General features: G+C 35.6%; 1 protein-coding gene across 1 annotated transcript in view; it reads right to left on the bottom strand.

Annotated features, from left to right (window-relative positions):
• The window catches only part of MARCHF6 (membrane associated ring-CH-type finger 6), an 85,439-nt gene extending 58,140 nt beyond the window's left edge, over positions 1-27,299 (bottom strand). The window contains exon 1 of the mRNA XM_051969849.1: positions 27,002-27,299. Coding sequence (XP_051825809.1) covers positions 27,002-27,274 — 273 coding nt within the window. The 5' untranslated portion in view covers positions 27,275-27,299. The remainder of the gene's footprint in view (positions 1-27,001) is intronic.
• Positions 27,300-27,514: the final 215 nt, after the last annotated feature.

The following is a 27,514-nucleotide window of genomic DNA, read 5'->3' as shown; positions in this document are numbered from 1 at the left end:
AGAATTGACCACTACATGAAAGAATGTGTTAAACATTAATAATCAAAGAAATAAAAAACAGAACAACCCTGAGGTTTTACCTCACACTGCAAAATAGCAAAGATGATAAAAAAATGGCAACAGTCAATGCTGGAGGGATTATGGAATGATAAGCACACTACTACTTAGTTGAAACAGTGAAATGTTACAAGTAATTTGAAATTATACATAAAAATGATTAAATGTCTACACTTTATTAATCAGAGACTCCTTTACTGGCCTAAACCTAAACCTCAAGAAAGTCACCAATAAGAAGAAAATTCCCACAGATAACAAAATATTTCTAGTAGCACTTTTTTTCTGATAGCCAAGAATTGGGGAGGGAAGATACCCATCTTATTGGGAAATGGCCAAATTGTTTTTTAAAAGAATTCTTTTCCAATTACATGAAGAGTATTTTTAACATTAATTTTTAAAACACTGAATACAAATTCTCTTCCTCCTGCATTCATTTCCCCCATCATTGAGAAGGTAAGCAATTTGGCATAGGTTATACATGTACAATTATGCAAAGTATTTCCAGATGAATCATGCTATGAGAGAAAATATAAAGAAAAATAGTGAAATTAAAAAACTACGTTTCAATCTTCATTCAAACTCCATCAGTTCTTTCTCTAGAGATTTAAAGAGCAGCTAGATGGTGCAATGGATAGAGCACCAGTCCTAGAGTCAGGAGGACCTGAGTTTAAATCTGGTCTCAAACCCTTAGTACTTAGTACTACCTGACTGCCTGTGTGACCCTGGACAAGTCACTAAATCCCAATTGTCTCACAAAACAAAACAAAAAAACCAAGATAGTGAATCAGAGCATTTTTTTTTCATATGATTATAATATATAGCTTTGATTTCTTCTTCTGAGAACTTTCTGCTCATATCTTTTGGCCATTAAACAATTGGGGAATGACTCATATTCTTATAAAAGTGATTTAATTATATTGTTGAGAAATGAGGCCTTTATCACAAAAAACTTGTCATAAAATATTTTTCCTATTTTCTGCTTTCCTTCTAATCTTGTGCTTTGATTTTATTTGTGCAAACCCTTTTAATATATTCAATTTTCTCCAGAGCTCTAACATATATGTTTTTTAAAATCTAGTCATCTCCTTAACTTTGTTTCTTATTTACTTTTTGGTTAGACTTATATAGTTCTGAAAGGGTAAAGTTGAGGTCTTCCAGTAATATAGCTTTATGGTCTACTACATCTTTAAATCATTTAATTTTTCCTTTAAAAATTTGGATGCTACACCATTTGGTGTATGTATGTGTGTGTGTGTATATATATATATATATATATACACACACACATATATATATGTATACACACACACACACACACACACACACCCATATATATATGGGGGTGTGTGTGTGTGTGTGTGTGTATAATATACTTGTCTATGATTATCTTTTATTTTATTTTTTATTTTTTTAAATAACTTTTTATTGATAGAACCCATGCCAGGGTAATTTTTTACAGCAGTATCCCTTGCATTCACTTCTGTTCCGATTTTTCCCCTCCCTCCCTCCACCCCCTCCCCCAGATGGCAAGCAATCCTTTACATGCTGAATAGGTTACGGTATATATGATTATCTTTTAGCAAAAAGTTGCTTCCCAGCTTCTCTCTTTTAATCACATCTAATTTCACTTTTGTTTTGTCTGAAATCATAATTATTACCCCTGCTTTTTTCTACTTCAGCTGTGGTATAAGTTCTGCTCCAGCACTTTACCTTTACTATGTCTTTCTATTTCAAGTGTATTTCTTGCAAATATCACATTGCAGGGTTCTAGTTCTATCTACTTCCATTTTATGAATGAACTCATCACATTCACAGTTATGATTACTGTATACTTACCCTCCATCCTATTTGTCCTCACTTCTGTGTCTCCCCATATTCGTCCTTTAAAAATGTTTTGTTTCTGACCATTGTTTCTCCATGTATTCTCCCTTTTATCAGCCCATCTCCTTCTTATCACCCTCCCCTCTTACTTTACTATAGGATAAACTAGATATCCATACCCAATTGAATGTGTATGTTACTCTTTTGAATCAATTCTAATGAGAATAAGCTTTAAAGTTTTGCCTACTACCTTTCTATCTTCCCATTTACTAAAACCTTTCATGCTTCTTTTATGAGATAATTCACTCCCCTCTACCTCTTCCAATTCATCCCTATTTCTCACCCCTTAATTTTATTTATTTTTTGATAGTATCCTATCAGTCAACTCAAATCTGTGCCCTTTATATGTACTCCTTCTAACTGTCCTAATAATAAGAAAATTATTAAAGAGTTAAGTTATAAGTATCTTCCCACATAGGAATATAAACAGTCCTTGAACCACTGATGATTTCTCTTTCTTGTTTCCTTTTTTATATTGGAGTCCTGTTTTTGAAAATTTTCAGATTTTCTATTCAGCTCTAGTCTTTCATTAGGAATGCTTCAAAGTCCTCTACTTCATTAATAGCCATTTTTTCTCCCTGGTGGATTATATCCAGTTTTTATTCTTGGTAGTAAACCTAGCTCATTTGCCCATTCAAAATATCATATTCCAAGACCTTTTAATATGGAAACTGATAAAACTTACTCAATTGTGACTGTGGCTCCATAACAGCTGAATTGTTTCTTGCTGGCTGCTTGCATAATATTTTCTCCTGAGAAATTCCTGAATTCAGCTATAATATTCCTAGGAGTTTTTACTTGAGGATCTCTTTCAGGAGGTGATTTTTGGAGTCTTTCCACTTTTATTTTGCCCTCTAGTTCTAGGATGTTAGGACAGTTTTCCTTGATAATTTCTTGAAATATGATGTCTAGGCCTTTTTTTTTTTCCTGATCATGGTTTCCAGACAGTCCGATAAAATTATTTCTCCTAGATTTATTTTCCAAGTCAGTTGGTTTTTCCAATGAAATATTTAACATTTTTTCAATTTTTTCATCCTTTTGATTTTGTTTTATTTCTTTTGTCTCATGGAGTCCTGAGTTTCTACCTATCCAATTCTAATTTTTAAAGAACTATTTTCTATAGTAAGCTTTTGTAATCCCTTTTCCATTTGACCAATTCAACTTTTTTTAAGGAGTCCTTATCTTCAGGGGATATTTGTGTCTCATTACCATTTGTCCTATTCTGGTTTTTTATAGGGTCAAAATTTTTGTGCCTCCTTTACCAGGACTCTTTTTTCATGATATTCTTGCATCACTCATTTCTTTTCCCAATTTTCCCCACATCTTTTATTTGTTTGGGGTTTTTTATTTTTTTTACATCTTTCTTCCAGGAATTCTTTTTGAGCCTGAGATCAGTTCCAACTGGGATACTTCTAGAATCATAAGAATTAGGTGCAATTAAAAAGGGTCTTTGCAAATCCCTACTATAGGAAAGTCAGCTATTATTTGCTGTCTATCACTCCATCTCCCTCGCCAACATCCCAAAAATGTCCTTTCCCACTATTTTTCATTTAAATATTACTTCTGGTTTAAGGCCCAACTCACAAAATTTCGGTCTTTCAGAGTTGATAGGAAATTAGAAGTCATTTAATTAACCAATAAAAGAATACAAATACTTTTGACTATTTCTAAAAACTTAGATCAAACATCCACTTGAAGCCTTCCATTACTGGAGGAGTCTATTCCATTTTTGGACTTTGCAAACTACTGAGAAACCAAAATTTACCTATCAGCAACTTTTACCCCCTGGTCCTAGATATGCTCTCTCAGATTTCTCTTCTAGAAGATACCTAGTTTACAGTGATTGCTTTCTCCTTTTAAATTCTATAGCAATTATTTTCTAAACCGCTTATATGGCACTTATAATATGCCATTTTATATTGTTTTATAGAGGCATATGTGCTCTGTCTCTCTAACTATAATGAAAATCATCACGTATTCCTAGAATCTAATATAGTACATGCTAAGTGATAAATATGATATGAATATGAATTTAAAACAATGATGGCAACAAGTAACTATCATTAATAATATGATAACAAATCACTATGAGTTTTCATTTCAGTTTTTAAGTAATAACAAATACTCAAAAATTAGGGGGTTTAGTTTCAAAGAAAATTTTCATTAATAGTCAAAAGAAATACTGATGCAATTATTACTACTACTACTACTACTACTACTACTACTATTTCTACTATTGAGAAATTATTAATTTGCTTCCATTGCTACTTAGATTAATTCATACAGTTCTTTAGTAAATACCTAAGCTGGAATACTAATAACATTCTAGTAAATTTTTCTAATTAATACAATCCAGTCATCATTCATTAAGTACCAATTATGTACAAAGTACTAAGGATAAAAATATCAACTCAAATACAGTTCATAACCTTAAAAATCATAGTAACATAAAATGATACATGGAATTTGACAAAAAGAAAAATAATGGGATCAGGAAAGGCATCACACAGTTATTGGCGTAGAAGGAAGAACTAAGAGGCAGAAGTGAAGACTGCTTCTACCTTCCCAAGATAGTAGATATGATCAAATTACCAAAAGATTTCCTTAAGTAATGATTTATCTAAATATGGATTTTGTGATTTAGTAATGAAGAAGGTTGTGGTCCCTTTAAGAAACTGATTTGTGATCCTTTAAGAAATTGATTTGTGCAAATTACTCCCAGCCCCTCCTGGTTGATGCATTATCAGTTCAGGAAGCCTGCACCTTTGATTCACAAATCCTGGTTAAAAGCACCCCTCTGAATTCCAATAGGAGATCTGGGCTTGTCCCATCCCCCACGGGATCTGAGCCAACTTAGGCTCTCACAACCCCCATCAGATCTGAGCCAACGTGGGACTCCACCTACGAGCCCCTTTACCTAAATCTGTCATTATTAAAGGAGCCAAACTAAAATTCTCTCTTTGCAGAGGGTCAAACATGCCAGCACCATTCCTGGCACCCCAAGGATTCTCTGTCCACTGGAATACTGTTTCCAGTGCCCTCCTCTCTTTATCCTCATCTATTTCCTTAACTAGACTTTAACCAGACTTTAACCTTACTTCCGATCTCCATAATAAACCTCTTTTATCAATCTAGGTTTTCGGATCTGTAGATTTCTTTACAGAGGACTCTTGCACCGTCAGAAAGGGAATCCTCAGAACTCCCTATCTTTGTGCCACCACTAGATCTCACTGAACTCCCTACTCTTGCACCGCCACTAGATCTCATTTAACTCCCTGACCACCAGAAACCCTAATTTGATTTGGGTACCCCAAATCTAAATCTCATCAGTAATATTAAGTGATTTAAACATTAACCAATAACAGTACCTTTGCAATAATATATATTTGCAATAGCTTGCAAAATGTGAAACAATTCAAGAATGAAATACCACAATGGAAGCTGTAGAGAGAACATGAACTAAAGAGGAAGATAAAGGATAAAGATCACCAAGTTCATTTTTGAATTCTACTTCCTGATTCCTGGTACTGCTGCAACTTCTTAGCTAAATTCTTCCTCCTAGGCTGCCATTTTCACAGGTCAGGGAGAAAATGTATAAAAATCTAGTAAATACAAGGAACAATCATATGAACAAGGGCTCTTGTACAATTAGATGAAAATCAACCAAAAACAATTAGTATATTATTAATTTTATTATTTCTGTTGTAATATCATCATTTATTGAATTAAGACTGACACTATATTACTTGTTCAATATGAAAATAATGACAAAGAGTAAAGCTCAAGTGGGACATCCTAAAAGCATGGGTAAATTCAAAGATGATATTTACTAGTCAGTAATAAAGCCTAAATCATGCCCTGATTTCATTAAGATATGAAAATGCTGGACCTACACCTAACACCTTATACCAAGATAAGGTTGCAATGGGTTCATGATCTTATATAATAAACAAATTAGAAGAATATAGGATAGTTTACCTCTCAGATCTTGGAGGAGGAAGGAATGTGACCAAAGAAGAATTAGAGATCTTTACTGATCACAAAATTGATAATTTTGATTGTATTAAGTTAAAAAGCAAAACTAATGCAGACAAGATTAGAAAGGAAACAATAAACTAGGAAACATTTTTTTACATTCAAAGATTCTGATAAAGCCTCATTTCTAAAATATACAGAGAACTGAATCAAATTTATAAGAATTCAAGCCATTCTCCAATTGATAAATGGTCAAAGGATATGAACAGACAATTTTCAGATGAAAAAATTTAAACTATTTCTAGTCCATATGAAAAGGTCTAAATCACTATTGATCAGAAAAATGCAAATTAATGCAACTCTGGAGATACCATTACACACCTGTCAGATTGGCTAAGATGAAGAATGTTGGAGGGGATGTGGGAATGATGAGGAGAGCCCCGAAAACTCACACTCTCTCTTTTAAAGAAGATCTTAAAGGGGGGAAAAGGGCCCACATGTGCAAAAAATGTTTGTGGTAGCCCTTTTTGTAGTGATTAGATACTAGAAACTGAATGGATGCCCATCAATTGGAGAATGGCTGAATAAGTTATGGTGTATGAATGTTATGGAATTATATTGTTCTGTAAGAAATAAGCAGCAGGATAATTTCAGAGAAGTCTGGAAAGACCCACATGAACTGATGCTAAGTGAAATGAGCAAAACCAGGAGATCATCATACACAGCAACAACAAGACTATAAGCTGATCATTCTGATAGATGTGGTTCTCTTCGGCAATGAGATGATTCAAACCAGTTCCAATTGTTCAGTGATAAAGAGAGTTATCTACACTCAGAGAGAGGTCTGTGGGAACTGAGTGTGGAGTACAACATAGCATTTTCAAGCTTTCTGTTGATGTTTACTTACATTTTGTTTTCCTTCTCAGGTTCTTTTTCTTTCTAGATCTGATTTTTCTTTTGCAACAAGATAACTGTGTGTATGTATGTATGTGTGTATGTATGTGTGTATGTATGTATGTATATATATATATGACTTAACATATATTTTAACATATTTAACATGTATTAGACTACCAGATGGAGGGAAAAATTTGGAACAGAAAGTTTTGCAAGGATCAATGTTGAAAAATTATCCATGTATGTGTTTTGTAAATAAAACGTTTTAATAAAAAAAAAAAAAGAAAACACTTATAACAATATTATAACAATAATAAACAGGTTAGTAATGAATATGCAAATTTTATCTCCCATTGCTAGTTTTTAGGTTTAAAATAAGTAGTAAAACTCTTAATTTGGGGGGATAAATCATGACCAAGATTATGTTCTAAGTGCATTTCTGAAAAAATCAGAAATTGGCTACTTGAAATAAGAGTTGGTAGGAAGGGAAGCACAGGTGTGAATCCTATAATACTCAAGACACAAAGAAAGTAAAATAATGTAAAGCTGATTTAAAATTAGTCTTTACTGAAAACAAAAATTAAAACCTCAGATCACAATCATTTCATATAAATAAAATTTCATTATATACTATGTAAAACTTTGATCCAAATCTGATAACTCTCTAGTGATATGTCAGGTGGTTGCCTGGAGCAGTGAGAAGTGACTTGATCAAGGTCACATTCCTAATTATGTATAAGAGGCAGTACTTGAACCCAGTTCTTCCTGACCAGTCCTTTATGCCAGGATCCCATTCATAAGTCCCTACCAAACCACATAAAAGGAGACAGTCTGGCAAAATTGATAAACTATATATGATTGTGAAGGGAGCTATTATAATAGGAATTTCCCAAGATGAATAAATCACATATCTTTTCCATATTCTGGTAATAAACAAAAAACTGTTGTATATGTTACAAATGGCTTATGGAGCTATATAACTTGATATTTTTGAATTCTAATTTTTAAAAATCAACAAAAATATGTCTATACTCCCCACTCTCATCATCCTGCCTTCCCCACCTCCAAATGAGAAAGTAAAAAAAAAACTAAATTCCGGTTACAAATATATGTAGAAAAAAATAAACTTGTGTATTGGTCACGTCTAAAAGAAAAAAAATCTGTATGTGTAGCTACATGTTTCATTCTGCACTCTGAATCCTTCACTTCTCTATCAGAAAGTATATAATTATTTTCATTAGTCCTCAAAAATTATGGTTTAGTATTATTCTGATCAGTTTCTAATTATTTCAAAACTGTCTCTACAGTATTATTGTCAAATGTACAAATTGTTCTGGTTCTGTCACTTCATTTTATCTCAGTTCATACAAGTCTCCCTAAGTTTCTCTGAAACCACCCCTTGATCATTTCTTTCACCATAATAGCATACCATCAAATCCATAACCAATCAGCTACTGATGAACACCCCTTCAGATTCTAATTCTTTGCTACCTCAAAAAAAAGTTAAAAATATTTTTATACATCCTTAAACAAATGTTTTACTTAGGGCCAATCTGTTCCTTAAGCTATTCTCCCTCTAGTCTCCTTTTCTCCCCTCTTCCTTCCTAATTTAATTCTTTGTTGAATGAAATGTATTTCTATGCCCAATTATGTATGTGTATTTTTTCTCTCTTCTGATCAGTTCATATGAGAGCGAAATTCAAGCATCAACTATTCCTCCTACACCTTCCTTCTTATTAGTATAGACTTTGTTTATACTGTGTGTACTCTGATTATAATTTTCCCTAACTTTCTTTTCTCTTCCCTCATCCTCAGTGTATTCCTGTTCCCTTTCTTTCAATTCTTCTTTTAAGACATACTAGAATTACTCTCAGACCTTCTAATTAGATTTTAGGACTCCTGATGATGATAGGATTCAGAGGACATACATCAATCATCACCCCATATTGGAAGCCAAGTGTACTTTACTATAGTTTAGTCCTTTATTATATAGTACATGTTTATCTTTTATGTTTCTTTAGATTCTTTTGTCTACAAAGCTCTGATTTTTTTAAAATCAAGAATACTTGGTTTTCTATTTCATTAAAGGCTCCCCTTTTTTTCCCCTCCAAAACTCTGGTACAGGGTAATATAAGTATACTACAGAGTCACACAATCATAATTTGCTGAGTAAATTATTCTTGATAATAAGTTCATATATAGTTACACGGAAAGAGATATAGATATCGAAATAGCCTTCACCTTATACTGTATTACAAGCTCTCCACTCCTTCAGAGTGGGGGCTAAATCATGTGTGATCCTTACTGTGGCTCTTTGCTACATGAGTTCTTTCTGCTTCGAGGGGTTTTTCTTTAGAAGCTCTAGATTTTGACTAGAAAATTCCTGGGATTTTCAGTCTTTTTAGGGAATTTTGGGGTTCTTTCAGGAGGTAACTCATTCATTCTAATTCCATTTTATCTTCTGGTTCCTAGAGGTGTGGTAAGTTTCTTTTACGATGTCTAAAAACAGGATGTTAAAGATCTTTTTAAATCATAGTTTTCAGATAGTCCAATGATTCAAATTTTTTCACATCTGTTTTCTAGGTCAGTCAATTATGCTATGGTTTAAATTATAGTTTCTTCTCTTTTTAACTTTGTTTTAATATTTCTTACTGTCTCATGGAATTATGGCTTCTATTTGATCCATTCTGGTTTGTTGCTTGGAAAAGGTTTTGTGCTTCTTGTGCCACACTGTTAATTCCTTTTCCAATTCTTTTCTCTATAACTCTCACTTTTTTTCCTCTAGCACTCTCATTCCATTTGTAAAAAACTTATTTTTTTAAATTGTTACTTCATTTCTTCCAGGATTTCTAGCTAAATTTATGCCCAAGCTGTCTTTCTTTGAGAGTTTGATATTAGATGTTTTAGAGTCATTCCTTTCTTGTGGTTTTGCATTTTGAGTTGTCCTGTCATCATAATAATTTTTCGTGGTTGAACTCTTTTGTCTGTTCTTTCTTCCCGTATATTTCCTGATTCTGAACTCAGTTGTTTTGGCTGTATTCTGCACCTTCCTGGAGGAAAAGTTTGGGCTGGTTTTGTTGCCTCTTTTGAGGGGTCCTGAGTGCTGTGCTATTCTAGACTTTCAGAGACTGCTCACACTGAGAACCTGCTTGCTGCCTTTCAGTGTTTCAAAAATAGTCTAATCCAAGCTAACTGGTTTGAGTTTTACAAGTTCCTGATCTGGATCTGGGACTAGGCAAAAGCAGACTACCATTAGACTCAGTCCATATAGACTCAGACTACCATAGACTCAGAGCAACAAAACTATAAATTAATATTCCTGCCCTAGTTATTCTTCAGAACTGAGGGAAACTAATCCTAAAACCCTGATCTAACCTTGGGGTCTGAGATAGCACTGATACTGGCTTAACATCCCCCTTATATGCTATATAGGCTAAGGCCTATGACCATCCTATATCCTTAAACTACATGGTTAGGTACAGACTTCCTCATCAGTTTCCCCTAGATTTGTGACTGGGAACTGAGTAGCAAAGTAACAAAACTTCCAACTGACACTTGTTCCTAGGCCCTGCAGTACTCCTATATGGGTCTAGGACCTTATCTTGGACACAGTCCCTAGGTATTATAATGCTCTACAATGTACACCTGCCCAGGAATGTATACAGACCCCTTGGTCTGTCTCCTTCACCTCCATAACTTCACAATAGCTAGTCAGTATCAATCACTGATTACCATTATAGTATCTCTAGTTAAAATCCAAAATTCAACAGTATGGAGCATTAGTGTGGATCAAGTATATATATTTTATTCATGGAAAATTTACACTGGCCTTGGAGTCAGGAGGACCTGAGTTCAAACTGACCTCAGACACTTAACATTTCCTAGCTGTGTAATCCTGGGCAAGTCACTTATTCCGAAAGAAAGACAGAAAGACAGAAAGACAGACAGAAAGACAGAAAGACAGACAGACAGACAGACAGAAAGACAGACAGACAGACAGAAAGAAAGAAAGAAAGAAAGAAAGAAAGAAAGAAAGAAAAAGAAAGAAAGAAAGAAAGAAAGAAGGAAGGAAGGAAGGAAGGAAGGAAGGAAGGAAGGAAGGAAGGAAGGAAGGAAGGAAGGAAGGAAGAAGGAAGGAAGAAAGAAAGAAGAAGAAAGAAAGAAAGAAGAAGAAAGAAAGAAAGAAAGAAGTGAGTAGAAGGTGGTTATGTACAAATTAGCCTAATATTTTCTTCACTTGAAGATGTTTATTAACTTAGATTAACTTCTAAAGTCTAAATCCAATTGTTTTTCAGTGGAATCCAACTCTGACCACATTGGGATTTTCTCTGCAAAGATATTGGAGTGATTTGCCATTTCCTTTTCCAGCGCATTTTACAAATGAGAAAATGGAAGCAAAAAAGGTTAAATGACTTGTCATTTAACCCTTTCTATAATCTGGATTTTACTTATCTTTTCTAATAGTTTATATTATTTCCCTTACAATGCATTCCTGCTAAATTAGACTAAAAAACTAAAAGTTGTTCCAAAAACAACTCCCAACGTTGTATGGAAGGCAGGCAGAAAAGAAAGGAAAGAAGGAAGGCAGCCAAGAAGGCAGGCAGGCAGGAAGGAAAATAGAAAGAGGGAGAGGAGGGAGAAATAAAAGATAGATACATTATCTAGATGTATGTAGATCTGGAGTCAGAAACACTTGGTTTCAAATACTGATTCAGAAACTTAGTAACTGTGTGCTTAAGAAAGTTACCTCATAGAGCTTCAGTGTCCTCAATTATAAAAGAGTTTTATTTATGCTACCTACCCACTGGATGCCATGAGTCAAAGGTTTTTAAAACCTTAATTATGTACATAAATGAATTATTATTGAAATGTTCCTATTTTAAAAAACCACATGAGATAGGATGGATGTCATTAAAAAAACTATTCCCTATTAGTCTGAGAGCAATAAAGTTTTGTGCTCTAGTCATCGAAGCCTCCTCATAGTTTTGGCTTCAATCAAATCTAAATTTTGACTTGCTGAGTAGTATGGCTAAGAGGTAATTATCTCAGTGGGTAAAGCACTAGTTTTGGAGTCAGGAAGACCTGAATTCAAATCCAGACACTTACTAGTCATGACTCCTAGGCAAGGCACTTAACCTCTATTTACTTTAATCTACTGGAGAAAGAAATGACAAATCACTCCAATATCTTTGTCAAAAAAAATTCATGGACAGACAGTGTTGGTGTTATATGGTTCACAGGATCACACAGAGTCAGACATAACTAAACAAGTGAAGAATAAGTAGTAATATCACTAATTGCACTGCTGTATAGACATACTATACTCTGGACTTTAGTTTGAGAACTACTATCCTAGAGTAACCATGTCACTACCCATACTCAATACTCAATACATACCCATGCTCAATAAACTTATTATATATTACCTCAAGGATCAAATGTAATTTTTTGGAGGGGGCATTTAAAGCCCTTGTCAACCCTCTCCCTCTCCCTATTTCACTGTCTCTCTCCCCATCTCCCTCTCCCATAACTAAAATTAACAGTCCCTGCCTTCCAAGACCTTTACATTCTAAGAGGACAATACAAGGAGCACAGGTTCTTTTTTAGTAATACATTCAAACATCTTCACACCTAGGCCACTTCCTATCTTATCAGTCTTCTTTGTACTCTTCAACCCAGTGACACTGGCTTCTTTGCAAATCCTTTATCAAGACACTTCATCTCCACATTCCAAGTGTTTCCACTTGCTATCTCTCATGACTGGAATATTCTGCCCTCCATCCTCATCCCCTTCCTCAATTTCCTACTCCCCATCTCCACCTACTAGCTTCTTTGGATTCCTTCAAGCCTCAAATAAAACTTCCCCTTCTATAAGAAGCCTTTTTTGATTTCCCTTAATGCTATTGCCAACTCCAAATCTATCACCGTTCCACTATACCACAATCCTGACACTTTTTTTGGACATTTCATCAATAATGACAAAAATATTTATTCCAGTTTTGCTACAACAAACCAATAAGAATGAAGACAAAACTGTCTTATCAAACTAAAGACTATTTAATAGCAATATTTTAATTCAAATATAGCATTCATAATCCCAAATATCAACCAAAACAAACCATAGTTTAACTAGATCTAAGAAGTGGCAATAGAGTGAAATCAATTTTGTCCCTTGGGGCAGTTGCCTAGGCTTTGTTATAAATGCAACTGTCTTCATGTTGCATCATTCACAAAAATAGTTAGAGCTCTATAGAAAAGTTCTTTACCTAACCATGTAAAAGCTTCATTCATGTTTTTTACATGTGGAAATCAATGAATCCTGTGTTGTTATGCCCTTTAACACTACACCTAGAATACTTAGCTCCAAGAGTTTATTTCAGGATAAAATGTGACAGATTTAAGTACTTTGCAAAATCTGAAGCATTGTGTACAATTATGATGATTCAAGCTTCACAACATCTCTCCACTCAGTTACTATCCTATTTCAGAGCTTATCACTTCTATCCTAGACTATCCCCAAAGCTTTTTAATTTATCTACCTCCCCACTCCAATCTATCTTCTATTCAGTTGTCAAAGAGATTTTTCTAAAGTGAAGGTCTGATAATGCCATTCCCGATTCAAATAAACTCCAGTGGCTCATTACCTCCAGGATTAAATATAAAGCTTAGTTTGGCACTTAAAATTCTTTTTAATCTGGACTTTCCTATCATTCCAAGCTTCTTACACTTAACTCCCTTTTCCTCTCCCTACTCTACCCCCCACTATGCTCCAATATTACTGGCCTACATTCTGCTACGTACCTGACATTCCATTTCCTGCCTTTGTGCCTATGCGTGGGCAATAATGTATAGAATTCTATCCCTCCATACTTCCTTCTCCTGGTTTTGCTTACCTTCTTTTAAGACTCACTTCAAATCCCATCTTCTGAAGGAATTCTTTCCTAGCCCATTATCTCTACCACCACTCCCAACTACTACTGCCTCCCCATGATTACTTTCAATCTAATATGTACACAACTATTTTGAATTTACTTATTTTATTAAGTGCTGCTTCCATTAGAACATAAACTCCTAAAGAACAAGGCACACTTTACCTTACCTTATATTACTTGTCACAGTGAGTGGCAAATAGTAAGCATTGATAAGTGTTTCCTGATTAACCAAGAAAAACCATAGTATAATGACAAAAAAAGTCAGCCTCATTCAGAAGATATGAATTCAAGGGTCACACATATTAGATTAAATGGGCAAATAACTTCTCAATGTCCCCAGACAATTCTCTAAAACTGTAAATCAGGAAGGCCTGGGTTTATATTGTACCTCAGATATTGTATGATTCTTGGCACATCATTTAACCTTTCTGGGCATCAGTTTTCTCACATATAAATTAAAGGATCTGAACTCAATGACCTTTAAAATCCCTTTCAGGTCTAGATCTATAATATTATGATCCCATTATACTTTAAGTGGAGAATGGTTGCTGATCTGCTTTAGTAGTTAGAGAGCCTCCTAAGAGAGCTTCTTATGGTTACTTTAGAGAGTTTGGGGGGGATAAAAGGATTAAAATTCACCTAGAAGAACAGTCAAGATTCTAAAGAGAAATAATGAAGGGAAAAAAAAAAAAAAAAAGCAAGAAGGAAGGAGACCTAGCAGGATCAGATGTCAAAATGCACTATAGAGTAGTTAACATCTACACAATTTATACAGATGATAACTATATAAATATGTATACATATATTGGATTTAACACGTATTTCAACATATTCAACATGTATTGGACTACTTGCCAGGTAGGGGAGGGGGTGGGAGGAAGGAGTAGTAAATTTGGAACAAAAGATTTTGCAAGAGTCAATGTTGGCTAAAGAAGGGAAAGGGACCTGTATGTGCCAAAATGTTTGTAGCAGCCCTGTTTGTAGTGGCTAGAAACTGGAAAATGAATGGATGCCCATCAATTGGAGAATGGCTGGGTAAATTGTGGTATATGAATGTTATGGAATATTATTGTTCTGTAAGAAATGACCAGCAGGATGAATACAGAGAGGATTGGAGAGACCTACATGGACTGATGCTAAGTGAGATGAGCAGAACCAGGAGATCATTATATACTTCGACAACGATGTTGTATGAGGACATATTTTGATGGAAGTGGATTTCTTTGACAAAGAGACCTGAGTTTCAATTGATAAATGACGGACAAAAGCAGCTACACCCAAAGAAAGAACACTGGGAAACGAATGTAAACTATCTGCATTTTTGTTTTTCTTCCCGGGTTATTTATACCTTCTGAATCCAATTCTCCCTAAGCAACAAGAGAACTGTTCGGTTCTGCAAACATATATTGTATCTAGGATATACTGCAACATATCCAACATATAAAAGACTGCTTGCCATCTAGGGAAGGGGGTGGAGGGAGGGAGGGGAAAAAAAAATCGGAACAGAAACGAGTGTCAACATAAAGTAATTATTAAATAAAAAATTTAAAAAAAAAAAAAAAAGAGTCAATGTTGGAAAAATTACCCATGCATATGCTTTGTAAATAAAAATAAATAAATTTTTTAAAAAACCAATTTGTACAGATTAAAAAGAGAGGTTCATCAGTAGAATAACATACAGAAGAAAACAAAGCTACCAGCTTTGTGTCTGATAAGCCCAAAGACTTTACTGGAATAAGGATTCACTACTCAATAAAAACTGGAAAGTAATCTGGCAAATTTTAAAGTAAAACCAGATTTTATACAACATGTTACATTAAACTGTAGCTACATACTCTAAAAAAGTCATGTTGTATTCAAATAATAAACATAAGGAAGAAAATTCTGAAAGGAATCTAGAATTAAACTACGAATATTTTTATACAGACAAAATCAATGCAATTAAAATTATAAAGGAAATAGCTAACTGAGGGAAAAAAAATCTTCCTGATAAAGGTCTAATAGTCAAGGTCTACAAGGAACTGATTTATATATACAGAATAATAAGATGTTCCCCCAACAGATATGGTCAAAAGATAGAAAAAGAAAGTTCTCAAAAAAAGAACATCAGACAAGTACCCCCAAAAAAACCCGCTCGAAGGAACTATTGTTTTTCCTTCAGTTCTCAAAAAGGACCAAAATGACATCATGATGTCAAGGTCAATGTATAATGTGTATCCAACATGAGCTCAGAAAGTTCTACCACAGGTTGGGCACAGGTTTGGAATGGCAATATCTCTAAATTTGAGTATTTCACATTTCTTTTTTTCTTTTTTTGCTGAGGCAATTGGGGTTAAGTTATTTGCCTAGGGTCAAACAGCTAGGATGTGTTAAGTGTCTGAATCCAGATCTTAACTCCGGTCCTCCTGACTCCAAGGCTGGTGCTCTTATCCACTGCGCTACCTAGCCATCTCCTCACATTTTTTTTTGAGATACTACAAATTCTGCCTAACTCACAGAGCACAGCAACTTCTTTGATGTGGGTATGCCATACTGGATAGTACTGACTCATGTATCACAATCAATATCCAAGTTCTTCGAAGACTTTGAGAGTGTCCGTCTATTACTTCTGCCCTCTGTGTAAACACTTGTCTTGCATGACTTCTCCATAAAATAGTCTGTTAGACAAATATATGTTTGGCATTAAAATAACATGACCAATTCATCACAGTTGAACTCTTCTATAACAGAGTATGAATGCTTGGCAGTTCTCAGGAAACAACCTTTTCTTTCCAAGTGAATTTCAGAATCTTCCTAAGGTAATTCAAATAGAAGTGGTTCAATTTCCTGGCATGGCACTGGTAGAATATCCAGGTTTCACAGGCATACAATAATGAAGTCTGTAGACTTTCATTTTGGTAGACAGTTTAATAATACCTCTTCTCTTCCACACTTTCTTTAGGGACTTCCAAAATGCAAATCTAGCTCTGGCAATGCATTCAGCAACTTCATCATCTATATGGACATACAGGAAAGTATATTGCCACAGCAAGTGAACTTATATCTACAACATTCAAAATTTCTCCATTTATTATAACTGATGGTTTCCTGTATGGATGGTGCAGTGTTGGCTAGTAGAGAACCTTTCTTCTTGGGTTGTTTCCATTCCAGCAGAGATCTACAAATCAGAAGATCCAGTGCTCATACAAAAGCTGACAGAAATTTTCCAGATTATATAATAAGCTGAGGTTATCCCCCAGGAGATCAAGGATGTCTCCACTGTCCATCTCTAAAAAAGAAAAGGAAACAGGTTGTCCTGTGACAATCACAAGGGTGATCGTGACTCTCTTAATCATTGCCAGTAAGATTCTTGCCAGAGTCCTTCTCAATTGATGATCATCTACCTGAGAGCTAGTGCGGCTTCACAAAGGGCTAAGGAATGATTCATATGTTGTTTGCTGCCCAATAATTTTGGAAGAAATGGCAAAAGCAGAACAGAGATTTGTATATAAAATTCATTGATCTAACCTAAGACTACTATCGATCACAAGGGCATACGAAAAATCATGGCAAAATTTGTTTTTTCATCAGTATTGTATGCTAGTTATATAACGGTATGTTTGCATGGGTTCCGGATAATGAGCAAAGCTTTCATACTTTCTCAATGATCAATGGAATGAAGCAGGACTATGTGCTTGCTCCCATATGTCAGATGCCTTCAATGAAGACAAAAACAGAATGAAGGTCAGCTACAGTACTGACACTAAATTATTTAACTTGAAAAGACTACAAGCCAAGAGTCCAAAGTCACTAATAATTTAAAAAATTAAAATAATTCTGAGATTCCACTCATATTCCTCAAACTCGCAAACTCCTACCCGCCAAAAGGAAAAGTTACAATTGGTGGAGAGACTGTGAAAAGACAGGCATTTCCGGTGGTACTGTGAGCAGATCCAGACATTCTGGGAAACAATTTGGAATTATATACAAAAAGTTTATGAACTATGGTTATATACCCCTCGATCCACTGATAAAAGTACCAGGCTTATACCCAAAGAAATCAAAGAAAGAGAAAAAATACTCATTCTTTTAAAAAAAAATTGTAATTATTCTTTTGATAACAGAAAAGAACTGAAAATAAAAGAGGCAACCATGAATAGCAGAAAAATAGCTGAACAAATTATGGCATATGAATATAATGAACTATTATTGTACCACAAGAAATGTGGAAAAGGAGTTTCAAAAATATATACAAACTGATGAAGGAAGTGAGCAGAACCAGAACAATTTAAACAGTAACAACAATATTGTAAAGAAAAATAGCTTTGAAAACTAAGATTAATGTAATGACCAATCATGACTTCAGAAGATGGATGATGAAACATGTTACTTATTTCTTAGAAGGATAATGAATGTAATATACATTTTTAGATATGGAAAAAAGTGTAGATTTGTTTTGCAGGTAACAAGAAAAAAATATTCAATAATGATCTGATAATATCTATCAAGAAAAGCTTAAAACAAGGAGACAAATGTTCAAAGAGGACCCAATATAATTATGAAGGTTATCCTTTACAGAATACAAGTAGAAGTGTTAAGGTCTCTCTAGATGCTTTTAGAGTTAGGGTAACATGATGCTAATTTAATCAGTCCCCAAAATGTTACTTCACACATTTGTGTGTGTGATCTGCATTGAGATCTATAAACATTCAAAACGAGATAATAATAGATTCAGGAAACAAACAAATATATGAAGAATAACTATTTTTGATAGCATAACATGAAGCTAGAAAAGAAGATCACTGCATCTGCTACAATGAGTTAGTCAATCAAAATCTGACTTGGGACAGATACTATAAACAATAAGCAGCAGCTAAGGAATAAAATGGAAAAAGAAATTGTATTTGAATAATTTTCAGAGCTTTCAGCGATCTCAAAGTATACCCTGCACAAACATCCATCACTTTGTTATTAACTTTTTTCTGGTAATGCTAGATAGCCTTCAATACAGAACATCACATCATCCAAGCACCAGTATTTCCAGTCACAAAGATTACTGAAACAATACAAGGTAGATTTTTTAAAATAACTTTTTATTGACAGAACCCATGCCAGGGTAATTTTTTACAGCATTATCCCTTGCACTCATTTCTGTTCTGATTTTTCCCTTCCCTCCACCCACCCCCTCCCCCAGATGGCAAGCAGTCCTTTACATGTTAAATAGGTTATAGTATATCCTAGATACAATATATGTGTGCAGAAGCGAAAAGTTCTTTTGTTGCACAGAAGAGTTGGATTCAGAAGGCATAAATAACCCGGGAAGAAAAACAGAAATGCAAGCAGTTTATATTCATTTCCCAGTGTTCTTTCTTTAGGTGTAGCTGCTTCTGTCCATCCTTGATCAATTGAAACTGAATTAGCTCTCTTTATCAAAAAGATCCACTTCCATCAGAATACATCCTCAAACAGTATCGTTGTTGAAGTGTATAATGATCTCCTGGTTCTGCTCATTTCACTTAGCATCAGTTCATGTAAGTCTTGCCAATCCTCTCTGTATTTATCCTGCTGGTCATTTCTTACAGAACAATAATATTCCATAACGTTCATATACCACAATTTATTCAACCATTCTCCAATTGATGGGCATCCATTCAGTACAAACAGGGTTGCCACAAACATTTTGGCACATACAGGTCCCTTTCCCTTCTCTAGTATCTCTTTGGGGTATAAGCCCAGTAGAAACACTGCTGGATCAAAGGATATGCACAGTTTGATAACTTTTTGAGCATAGTTCCAAATTGCTCTCCAGAATGGCTGGATGTGTTCACAATTCCACCAACAATGTATCAGTGTCCCTGTTTTCCCACATCCCCTCCAACATTCCGCGTTATCTTTCCCTGTCATTCTAGCCAATCTGACAGATGTGTAGTGGTATCTCAGAGTTGTCTTATTTGCATTTCTCTGATTAATAATGATTTGGAGCATATTTTCATATGTCTATAGTAGTTTTAATTTCTTCATCTGAGAATTGTCTGTTCATATCCTTTGACCATTTATCAATAATACAAGGTAGATATAAACAGGCTACAACATATCACCAAAAAATGATTTATTTACAAAGTATTATAAAAGATTAAACAGGAAATACAATCACATTAACTGATAGGTAGATGAAAGATGCCTAAACAAAAACTCCCTTCTCCAACTACTATTCATTTCCTCATCCCCTTTCATTTTAGTCCAACTCTTCCTAGTTCTCATCCTAAATGATCCTCCTCACACCCTTCCTATTTGTTAAATTATCGTTTGTTTTTCAGACCTCTTCCTTTCAAGTTCTTTATCTTCCATTAGGCAAAAACTGGTTCCACCCCACCAAAATTCTGTATACTTGACCTCTCTCATTTCCTCTAGTACCAGGATGACCTTCATACAATAATGCTAAAAGGAATAAACATATCCTTGTTCTTCATTTCTATTTCTAGACCCATGGTTACTGCTTCTACAATTTTTTTTGACCCTTTCATTATTTAGGATTTTGTCCACATGGTGAAAGGTCTCAAATATAAAGATCTGAAGGGCTATGATGGTAAAGAGATTAAATTTGTTCTGTTTAGTTTTAGAAGCTATTTATGGAAGTCATAAAGTAGACAGCTTTGATTTGATATCAGGAAAAAATTCCTAACAATTAGGGCTGTCAAAAGTAGAATGGGCTGCCTCAAGATGTAATCAACAGCAGTGGATAGAGCACCAGCCTTGAAGTTAGGGCAACCTAAGTTCAAATCTGGCCTCAGACACTTAACACTTCCTAGCTATGTTAACCCTGGGTAAGTCACTTAGCCCCAATTACTGGGGGGTTAAGAGGGGAGGGGGAGGTAGTCAACAGACAATAAACATTTTTAAGTATCTACTATGTGCCAGGCACTGTGCTAAGCACTAATGATACAAATTATTAGAAAAATATTCCCTACCCTAAAGGAACTTACAGTTGAACCTGGGAAGATAGCACAAAAGCAAACTAAAAGATGAGGGGATAAAAAATCAGCACCCTGGATTAATCAATCAAGCAAAATCTCAAAGGAATGCAGCAGGCAGGTGAGAAATGAAAAGATGTGTGAGTTATTTAATTTCTTAAAATGAACTTTAATGAGTCAATACAACAAAAATGATGGTCATCTTTAACTGGTGCAATTAAAATTGCTGTTTGGAGTGCCACATAGCAAGTGGGTACCCAAGCAGGGAGCTAGGAATACATTTTATATATGGCAGAGAGTATGGCTAACACATCAATGAGTAGGATTATATATCTCAGAGTTTTACCAGATAAGCTGTTTGGAATAATTAACAAAAACCAACAAAAAAAGCCAGGGAATATTGAGAGGAGAGAATTTGGGAGACTTGCAAAACAATCAAGAAACGGGAGGGACAATGTCTAGTCAGCTCCAGGTAGTTCACTGGCCCAGGAATGGAAACTAGGATAGCTCCAGTTAGTTTTTAATCAACTGTGTTGTTTGGAGTTTCTGGTTCCAATCTAAAATCAGAAACAGGTACAAAGATGAAGTAGAGTATCACGGCTAATTTAGATCTTACAAAATAATGAAGTTATTTCAATAATTTCTGGGAAACAGAAAAATCAGAGAAGCCTCAACTCCTAAAACGATGCAACCAGATGAGAAATGAGGGTATAAGTTATCCCTCTGGAAGTCTTCAAAAAGAAGCTGGAAATGTACTTATTGATTATGTTATAGTAGAGGATTCCTTTAGGATATACATTTTACTAGCAGGTCACCAACATTCCTTGCAACTCTCAAATCCTAGGATTCAAGTAGATCTCATGCTGGATATATTCAAAACCATCACATTTTAATCAGGGATAAAAAACACACATATGTACATAAAAATTATATATAACACGAATGATGGTAATCTGATAGAAGGCACTAGCTACTACATTTTATTCCCTTCTCTGACTCAAGAGAAGGTTGAAGATAAACTAGAAAAGCTGTAAGAGGTGAGTATATGACAGCTATAAAAAGCAGACAAAAAGACTGTAATCTAGAGCATATAGCAAAGAAATAAACAACTCTATACCATTCAATAGTTCCTGATACCAATGCTATGTTATGAAGCAACATAATAAAATAAATGATGCTCACAGTAACTTGTCATCAAATACATATATATATATATATTTTATTCATTCTTATAAGTATTTTAACTAGTCTAATCTCTTCTCCCATGCTTCAATGGATGTGTGATCTCATTCTTGTGGGGACTATCTCCAAAGGATCAGATTGTGGCACATCCATGGCTTTTCATCCTATTTGATTCTTAGTTGTACTTATTAAACATGTTAATATGCTTCCAAAATATGCAAGTCTTTTTCAGGAGTGAAAGTTAAACCTTCAGTTGAAGTTGAATGCTCTTCCAGCTAGGGTATTCTACTCATATCCTACATAATGCACTAAGAATTTTCTTACAAAATTCTTGACTTTTCACTGATGCAAAAAGCAAGAACTGTTCACTACTTCTCTCTTACTCTCATTAAGTGACTAGTCAAACTCTTCTAATCACAAACCTCTCCCTGAGGAGATTCTTTTTACAGCTTCTCAAACAACTACACAGTAATATTAATATAAAATATATACTGCAGCTTACTTATACCTACTACAGGCCTTTGAGTGATACTCAACTTTAGTTCTTAAGATATCGGTATTCATGACTCATATAATATCACCAGAAACATTTTTTTCCCCTCCAGAGAGAAGTTTGGGGTCATTAAAAGCACTGTAGAATTTCCCAAAGGAAAACTAATCCACTATCATCCTCCTCTCCTGGGAATGGGCTGTCCATCATTCAAATGTTTATCATAGTCTAGAAAAGTAGGCATTTTTCATTCACTTGATTTTTCCTGTACAAATATGCTGGGAAGCAATGTTCTAAGACTTTGGTACAATCATGTCAGTTTCTTCTAAGATGTCACTGTTTACAGGAAATTCTTCCAGGAGCCAGACTCTACATTGGACATCTTCTCTGATAATAGTAAAAATTTTTAATGAACATATATCCTTGCTTTAAGCTTTTTAATTAGTGACAAAGAACTGGATACTAAAAGGGTATCCATTAGTAAGGGAACAGATGACCAAATTATATGAATGGAACAGAAAGGAATTAAATGGACAGAACTAGAAATCCAATCTATACAGTAACAAAAACATTGTGTAGACAAACATCTTTGAAGGATTTAAGAACTCTGAACAATGCACTATGATTCCAGTATACTCAAGATATAAATATATATGTGTATATATATATATATATAAAATCTATTAACACCAAAAAACAAACAAAAAACAAAACAAAAAAAACTCAAAGATTTTCTTTTACTTTTAAATTGAACATTAAAAAAAGTATTCTATCAGAAGCAAAGCTAATGTCATATGTTTAATACTAATGCATACTTACTCTGTAGCAGTCAACAAGTAAGGAATATATTAAATGTTACAGAGCCCATAGAGCATACTAAAATAAAAGATTTGTCTAATCATTTCTACAATATGGATACTAAAATCTGTGATATTATCTCACATAGTTGATAAGATTCAAATGAGATAAAATATATACATATAAACTGTTTTGTAAACTTTAAGGCACTATATAAATGGACTATTATTATTACTCTATCTTATATATATAGTACTTCTTGTGCACAATTATTTTGGGATTATAAACTTATTATATCTACTAACTTTTTCATAAAGAAATTTATGATTTCAATTCACCAAAAATTAAAGCATTTTGATTCAATGTCCTCCAACATCACTAGAAATAACGTTTTCAAATGAAATTCATTTACTATGACACTGAAACATTTTTACTGATTAAAAACAAAAATGTTTTTAAGTTATACCTGAAATGAATCCTGTTGTTTTCACAAACAGCTGTCCTGGGCTAAATGCTTTCCAAAGGACAGACTTTTTTGGGACTGGGTTATTCTGTCTGACTTCACACCAAGGGATAGAAGGTTTCTGTCTTCAGATGTATGTCATTCACCACTAAGCTATAATAAAATCCTGGTAGGAAGAAATGGCCAACGAATCACAGGACTGTCTGGGGAGGATTGTGAGGGGAATGGGTATTCCATTCATTCTTCATTGTATTTTGATGCTATTATGTTTTACTCTGAAGGATGAGATTGCCTTTATCATTTGCCAACACAACACTTTTAGCTTTCTCTGACTTTCTGCTAACTGGAAAAAAAAAGTTATGGAAGAGAATAAAACTCTACAGCTTTGTCTTGAAATCAGTAAAGTCTCACACTTCCTATCCAGCTGGAAAGGCATCAAAGTAAACCAGCCTCATTCAAAGAGACTCATCATCTCCAGACTGGCTACTGCTAGGAAATGACATATTTTTTTTTGGTCATAGCAGCTTATTTCATGAGTCTAAGACATAACCAGAATTTCACATTCATCTATGAAAGAAGAAATCATTCATATTAATGAAATAATATGTTTTGGTATACTACCCCAAAATTAAATGCCTGCATTGAAAAATGATACATGATAGGAATCAGGCATAAAAAAATTATTAGCAGATGTAAGCAAAGAATGGGATGCTCTGAATCTTAGTACACCACCCCAATTTTGCAGATGAGAAAAACCAAGGTCCAGACCAGTAAAGTATCTCTGCCAAGTTCTAATCTCCTGACTCTGTCAGACTTCTTTTCTATTATGCCATGCTGCCTGTCAATTTAAAAAAAAAAAAAAAAAAAAAACAAAAAAAAAACAAAACCTAGCATACAATAAAATATTTTAACCCAAAAATTATACTGAAAATAATAAAACCTCTTTACTGACCCAGAAAGGACTTCAAAATGCTGCAGGGCTGAAGACTCACCATTATGAATTGGTAGAGATGTAGGTTACAGACCTTACAATTGCCATTTCCTAGACATGGCATTAAGGCAGTTCATTTCACCTTTCCTGAGTCTCTTGTATATCCTTATCTAAAAAATAAGGGGCTGAACAAGATCTCTAAGGTCCCATTTAGTACCAATATTGTGTGAATCTCTTAGAAACTACTAAGAAAGTTCTGGCCAAAAGACTACTATATACAAATTTACCAATAGATCAGAATAAAAGAGCAAATTCAATCTTTCCGAATTTTCAGATTAGAAGTTGAATTCAGAAATGTCTACTTCAGAGAAAACCTGAATTTCAAAAATTTCCGACAAAAGATAGCCATTCTGAACTTTGAGTGGTTTCCTTTACTGGAGTGGGTATTGCTACTGCCATATACAATTTCAAGAACATATTAAGAATTTTTGGGAAAAGGGTGAGGCAAACATCTATTAATGATATAAAGACTTATCAAAAATGAAATAATATATCAAAATCATCTAACAGAGAAAACAATCATTTCAGTCTTAACTATTAGTATATAAGAACATTTCAGAAAACATCAGAAATGGATTCTATAAAATTAAATCTACTATACTAAAAACTGGAAACTCAGAATTTTTTTAATTGTCCCTTTTGCCTAATCATAATAATTATGCCTTTGGTCAGATATCCAACTGGGTTTATATAGCCTGAAACTATGCAATTTATCACATATCATTGAATTAAAGAATATTTACTTCATTATGCACAAACCCACCATTTTTTGGAAAAATTAGTAACTACAGCAATTCTCTGAATTCAAAATATGGAAATGCACTGATATTTACTTAACACTTTCTTTACAATAACCCACTGAGTGAAGCACAGCAAGAATTAAATCCCCAAACAAAGAGATGAGAAAACTGAATTAAGTGATTTGTCCAAGGTACACAATTAATAGAGGTGGAATCAAGATTTCCTCAACCCAAGACCTTAACTCTGGCTCAAGGGTCTCTTCCCACTTTCACAACTGCCTTTGTAATTTACTATATTATTTAGCATATAATGCATTACTAAGCAACGGGAAAAGCTTTTTTTTTAATAAGCTTAATTTACTATGTATAATCAGATTATTAACTTTAAACATATCACCATGTATATATCTTTATATCAAGCTCCAGAGCTGGTTAACACAGGGATGGATATGAAACTATACTGCAAACAAGATATATTTATGTATGAAGTTGCAACTCTCCTACCAATAATCTTTTATGGTTTTTTTTTTTTAACCTTTCTTTTCTAATTTAGTAAACAAACTTTCAAACACAAGCTGACAAAAAAGATTTGGTTTTTAATCAGGCCAGTTCACTCTACTTCACAGTGACAAAGGCAATGTTACTTGTTTTCCTCCCTAACTTTCCAAGTCAACAAAGAAATTTATCGACATTTTTCAAGGGGGAAGGGATTAAGAAGCAACAAAATTCTAGAGAGAAAGAAGGGGGGGGGAGGAAATTAAAGAAGGCTTCAACCCCCCATCACTTCATTTTCGAGGAGGGGGATGTATTTTTGCAACTCGAAGCCCTCTTCTCTTTCTGGGGCACTGGTGCCTGACAGAGAAGTTGGGGAGGAGGAAAGGAAGGAGGAATCGGCTTCTACAGCTTACCTCTACCTGCCTCAGTACTGGACAAAGTGGGGAAAAGTGTGCTATAGATGCCCTATGGGGAAAACCTTTAACCCCAAAACACACACTACCTTTCCATCTCTCTCTCCTCTTCCTCTTTTTCCTCCCCCTCCCCTTTCTCTTCGCAGAAAGGTAAGGCAAATAGAAGTTAATCGCCTCCGACGCGGCTGCCCCCTGCCCTACAGTCCAGCGGTCGGGTCACCTCGCCCCGAGACGGCCTGACCCATCCACAGGTCAGTCTGAGTGGGAATGATTCCAAGCCTGCTCCCTTCTCGCAGTAGAAATCCGGCCTGGACACCCTCCCCCCCCCAACCCTCTACTACTCTCTACCACTACCACCACCACCACCACCCCCATTCACAGCATCCCACCCGCGAGCCAGGGGCGCGCGCCACCCGCGGGAAGCCGGAAAAGGGGGACAAGGTGCCTGCAGCTGCGGCTCCCGCCCTCCACGCGTGTGCCAGGGCAGGAAAGGAGGAGGAGGAGGAGGAGGCGCCTTCGGGCGGCCCCGGGGTTCCCAGGTCGCCTGCTCCCGTGCCCAGGAACTGACCCCTCGCCCATCATTTCCCCCTTCAAGGAAGCCCAGAGGATAGCAACGAGAGACCCGGGGACAGCAATGACCGAGAGAGATTGTCGCAGCCCGGGGGCGGGGAGACGAGGGGGGGAGCGAGGGTGCGGGTGTCACGGGGGCGGACGGGGAGGAGGCGACAGCGCGTTACCTTCTTCGGCGGTGTCCATCTTGTCTGGGGGGGGGCGGCGGTGACGCAGCCGCGGATGCTCCCGACACTGGAGCCTTCCGGGCGGAGGCGGGGGGAGGGGAAGGAGGAGGGAAGGGGTAGGGCGAGGGAGGGGAGAGCTAGGTGGAGCCGTGCGTGAGGGGTAGTGAGGCGGGGGAAAGAGGTGGAGAGATAGAAAGTGAGAGAGGGAGGAAGAAAGTGAGAAGGTAAGGGGGAGGGGTGGGGGATGTGGAGGGGGGGAGTAGGCCCAGGCATACAGTGGAGACCGGAAGGAACTTAAACGCCATCAACGACGGGATTGGCGTCACGTCCGGCTGGGGCAGCTCCGTGCCCTCCGACTCCTGGATAGAGGGGCGGGGGTGAAAGTGTTGAGGCTGTAAGTTTCCTTCCTGCTGGGAAGGTGGGAAGGTGCATTAACCAAGTGACGGTGAAGCGAGTCTGGGCTGCCGAGCTACTTGTGCAGAAGAATTTATTTTCAGACATGGACTTTGCCTT

Source organism: Antechinus flavipes, chromosome 1, assembly GCF_016432865.1.
Source record: "Antechinus flavipes isolate AdamAnt ecotype Samford, QLD, Australia chromosome 1, AdamAnt_v2, whole genome shotgun sequence".
Lineage (NCBI taxonomy): Eukaryota > Metazoa > Chordata > Mammalia > Dasyuromorphia > Dasyuridae > Antechinus > Antechinus flavipes.
Note: the sequence above shows the minus strand (reverse complement) of the source record. Positions and strands in the feature narration are given on the sequence as shown.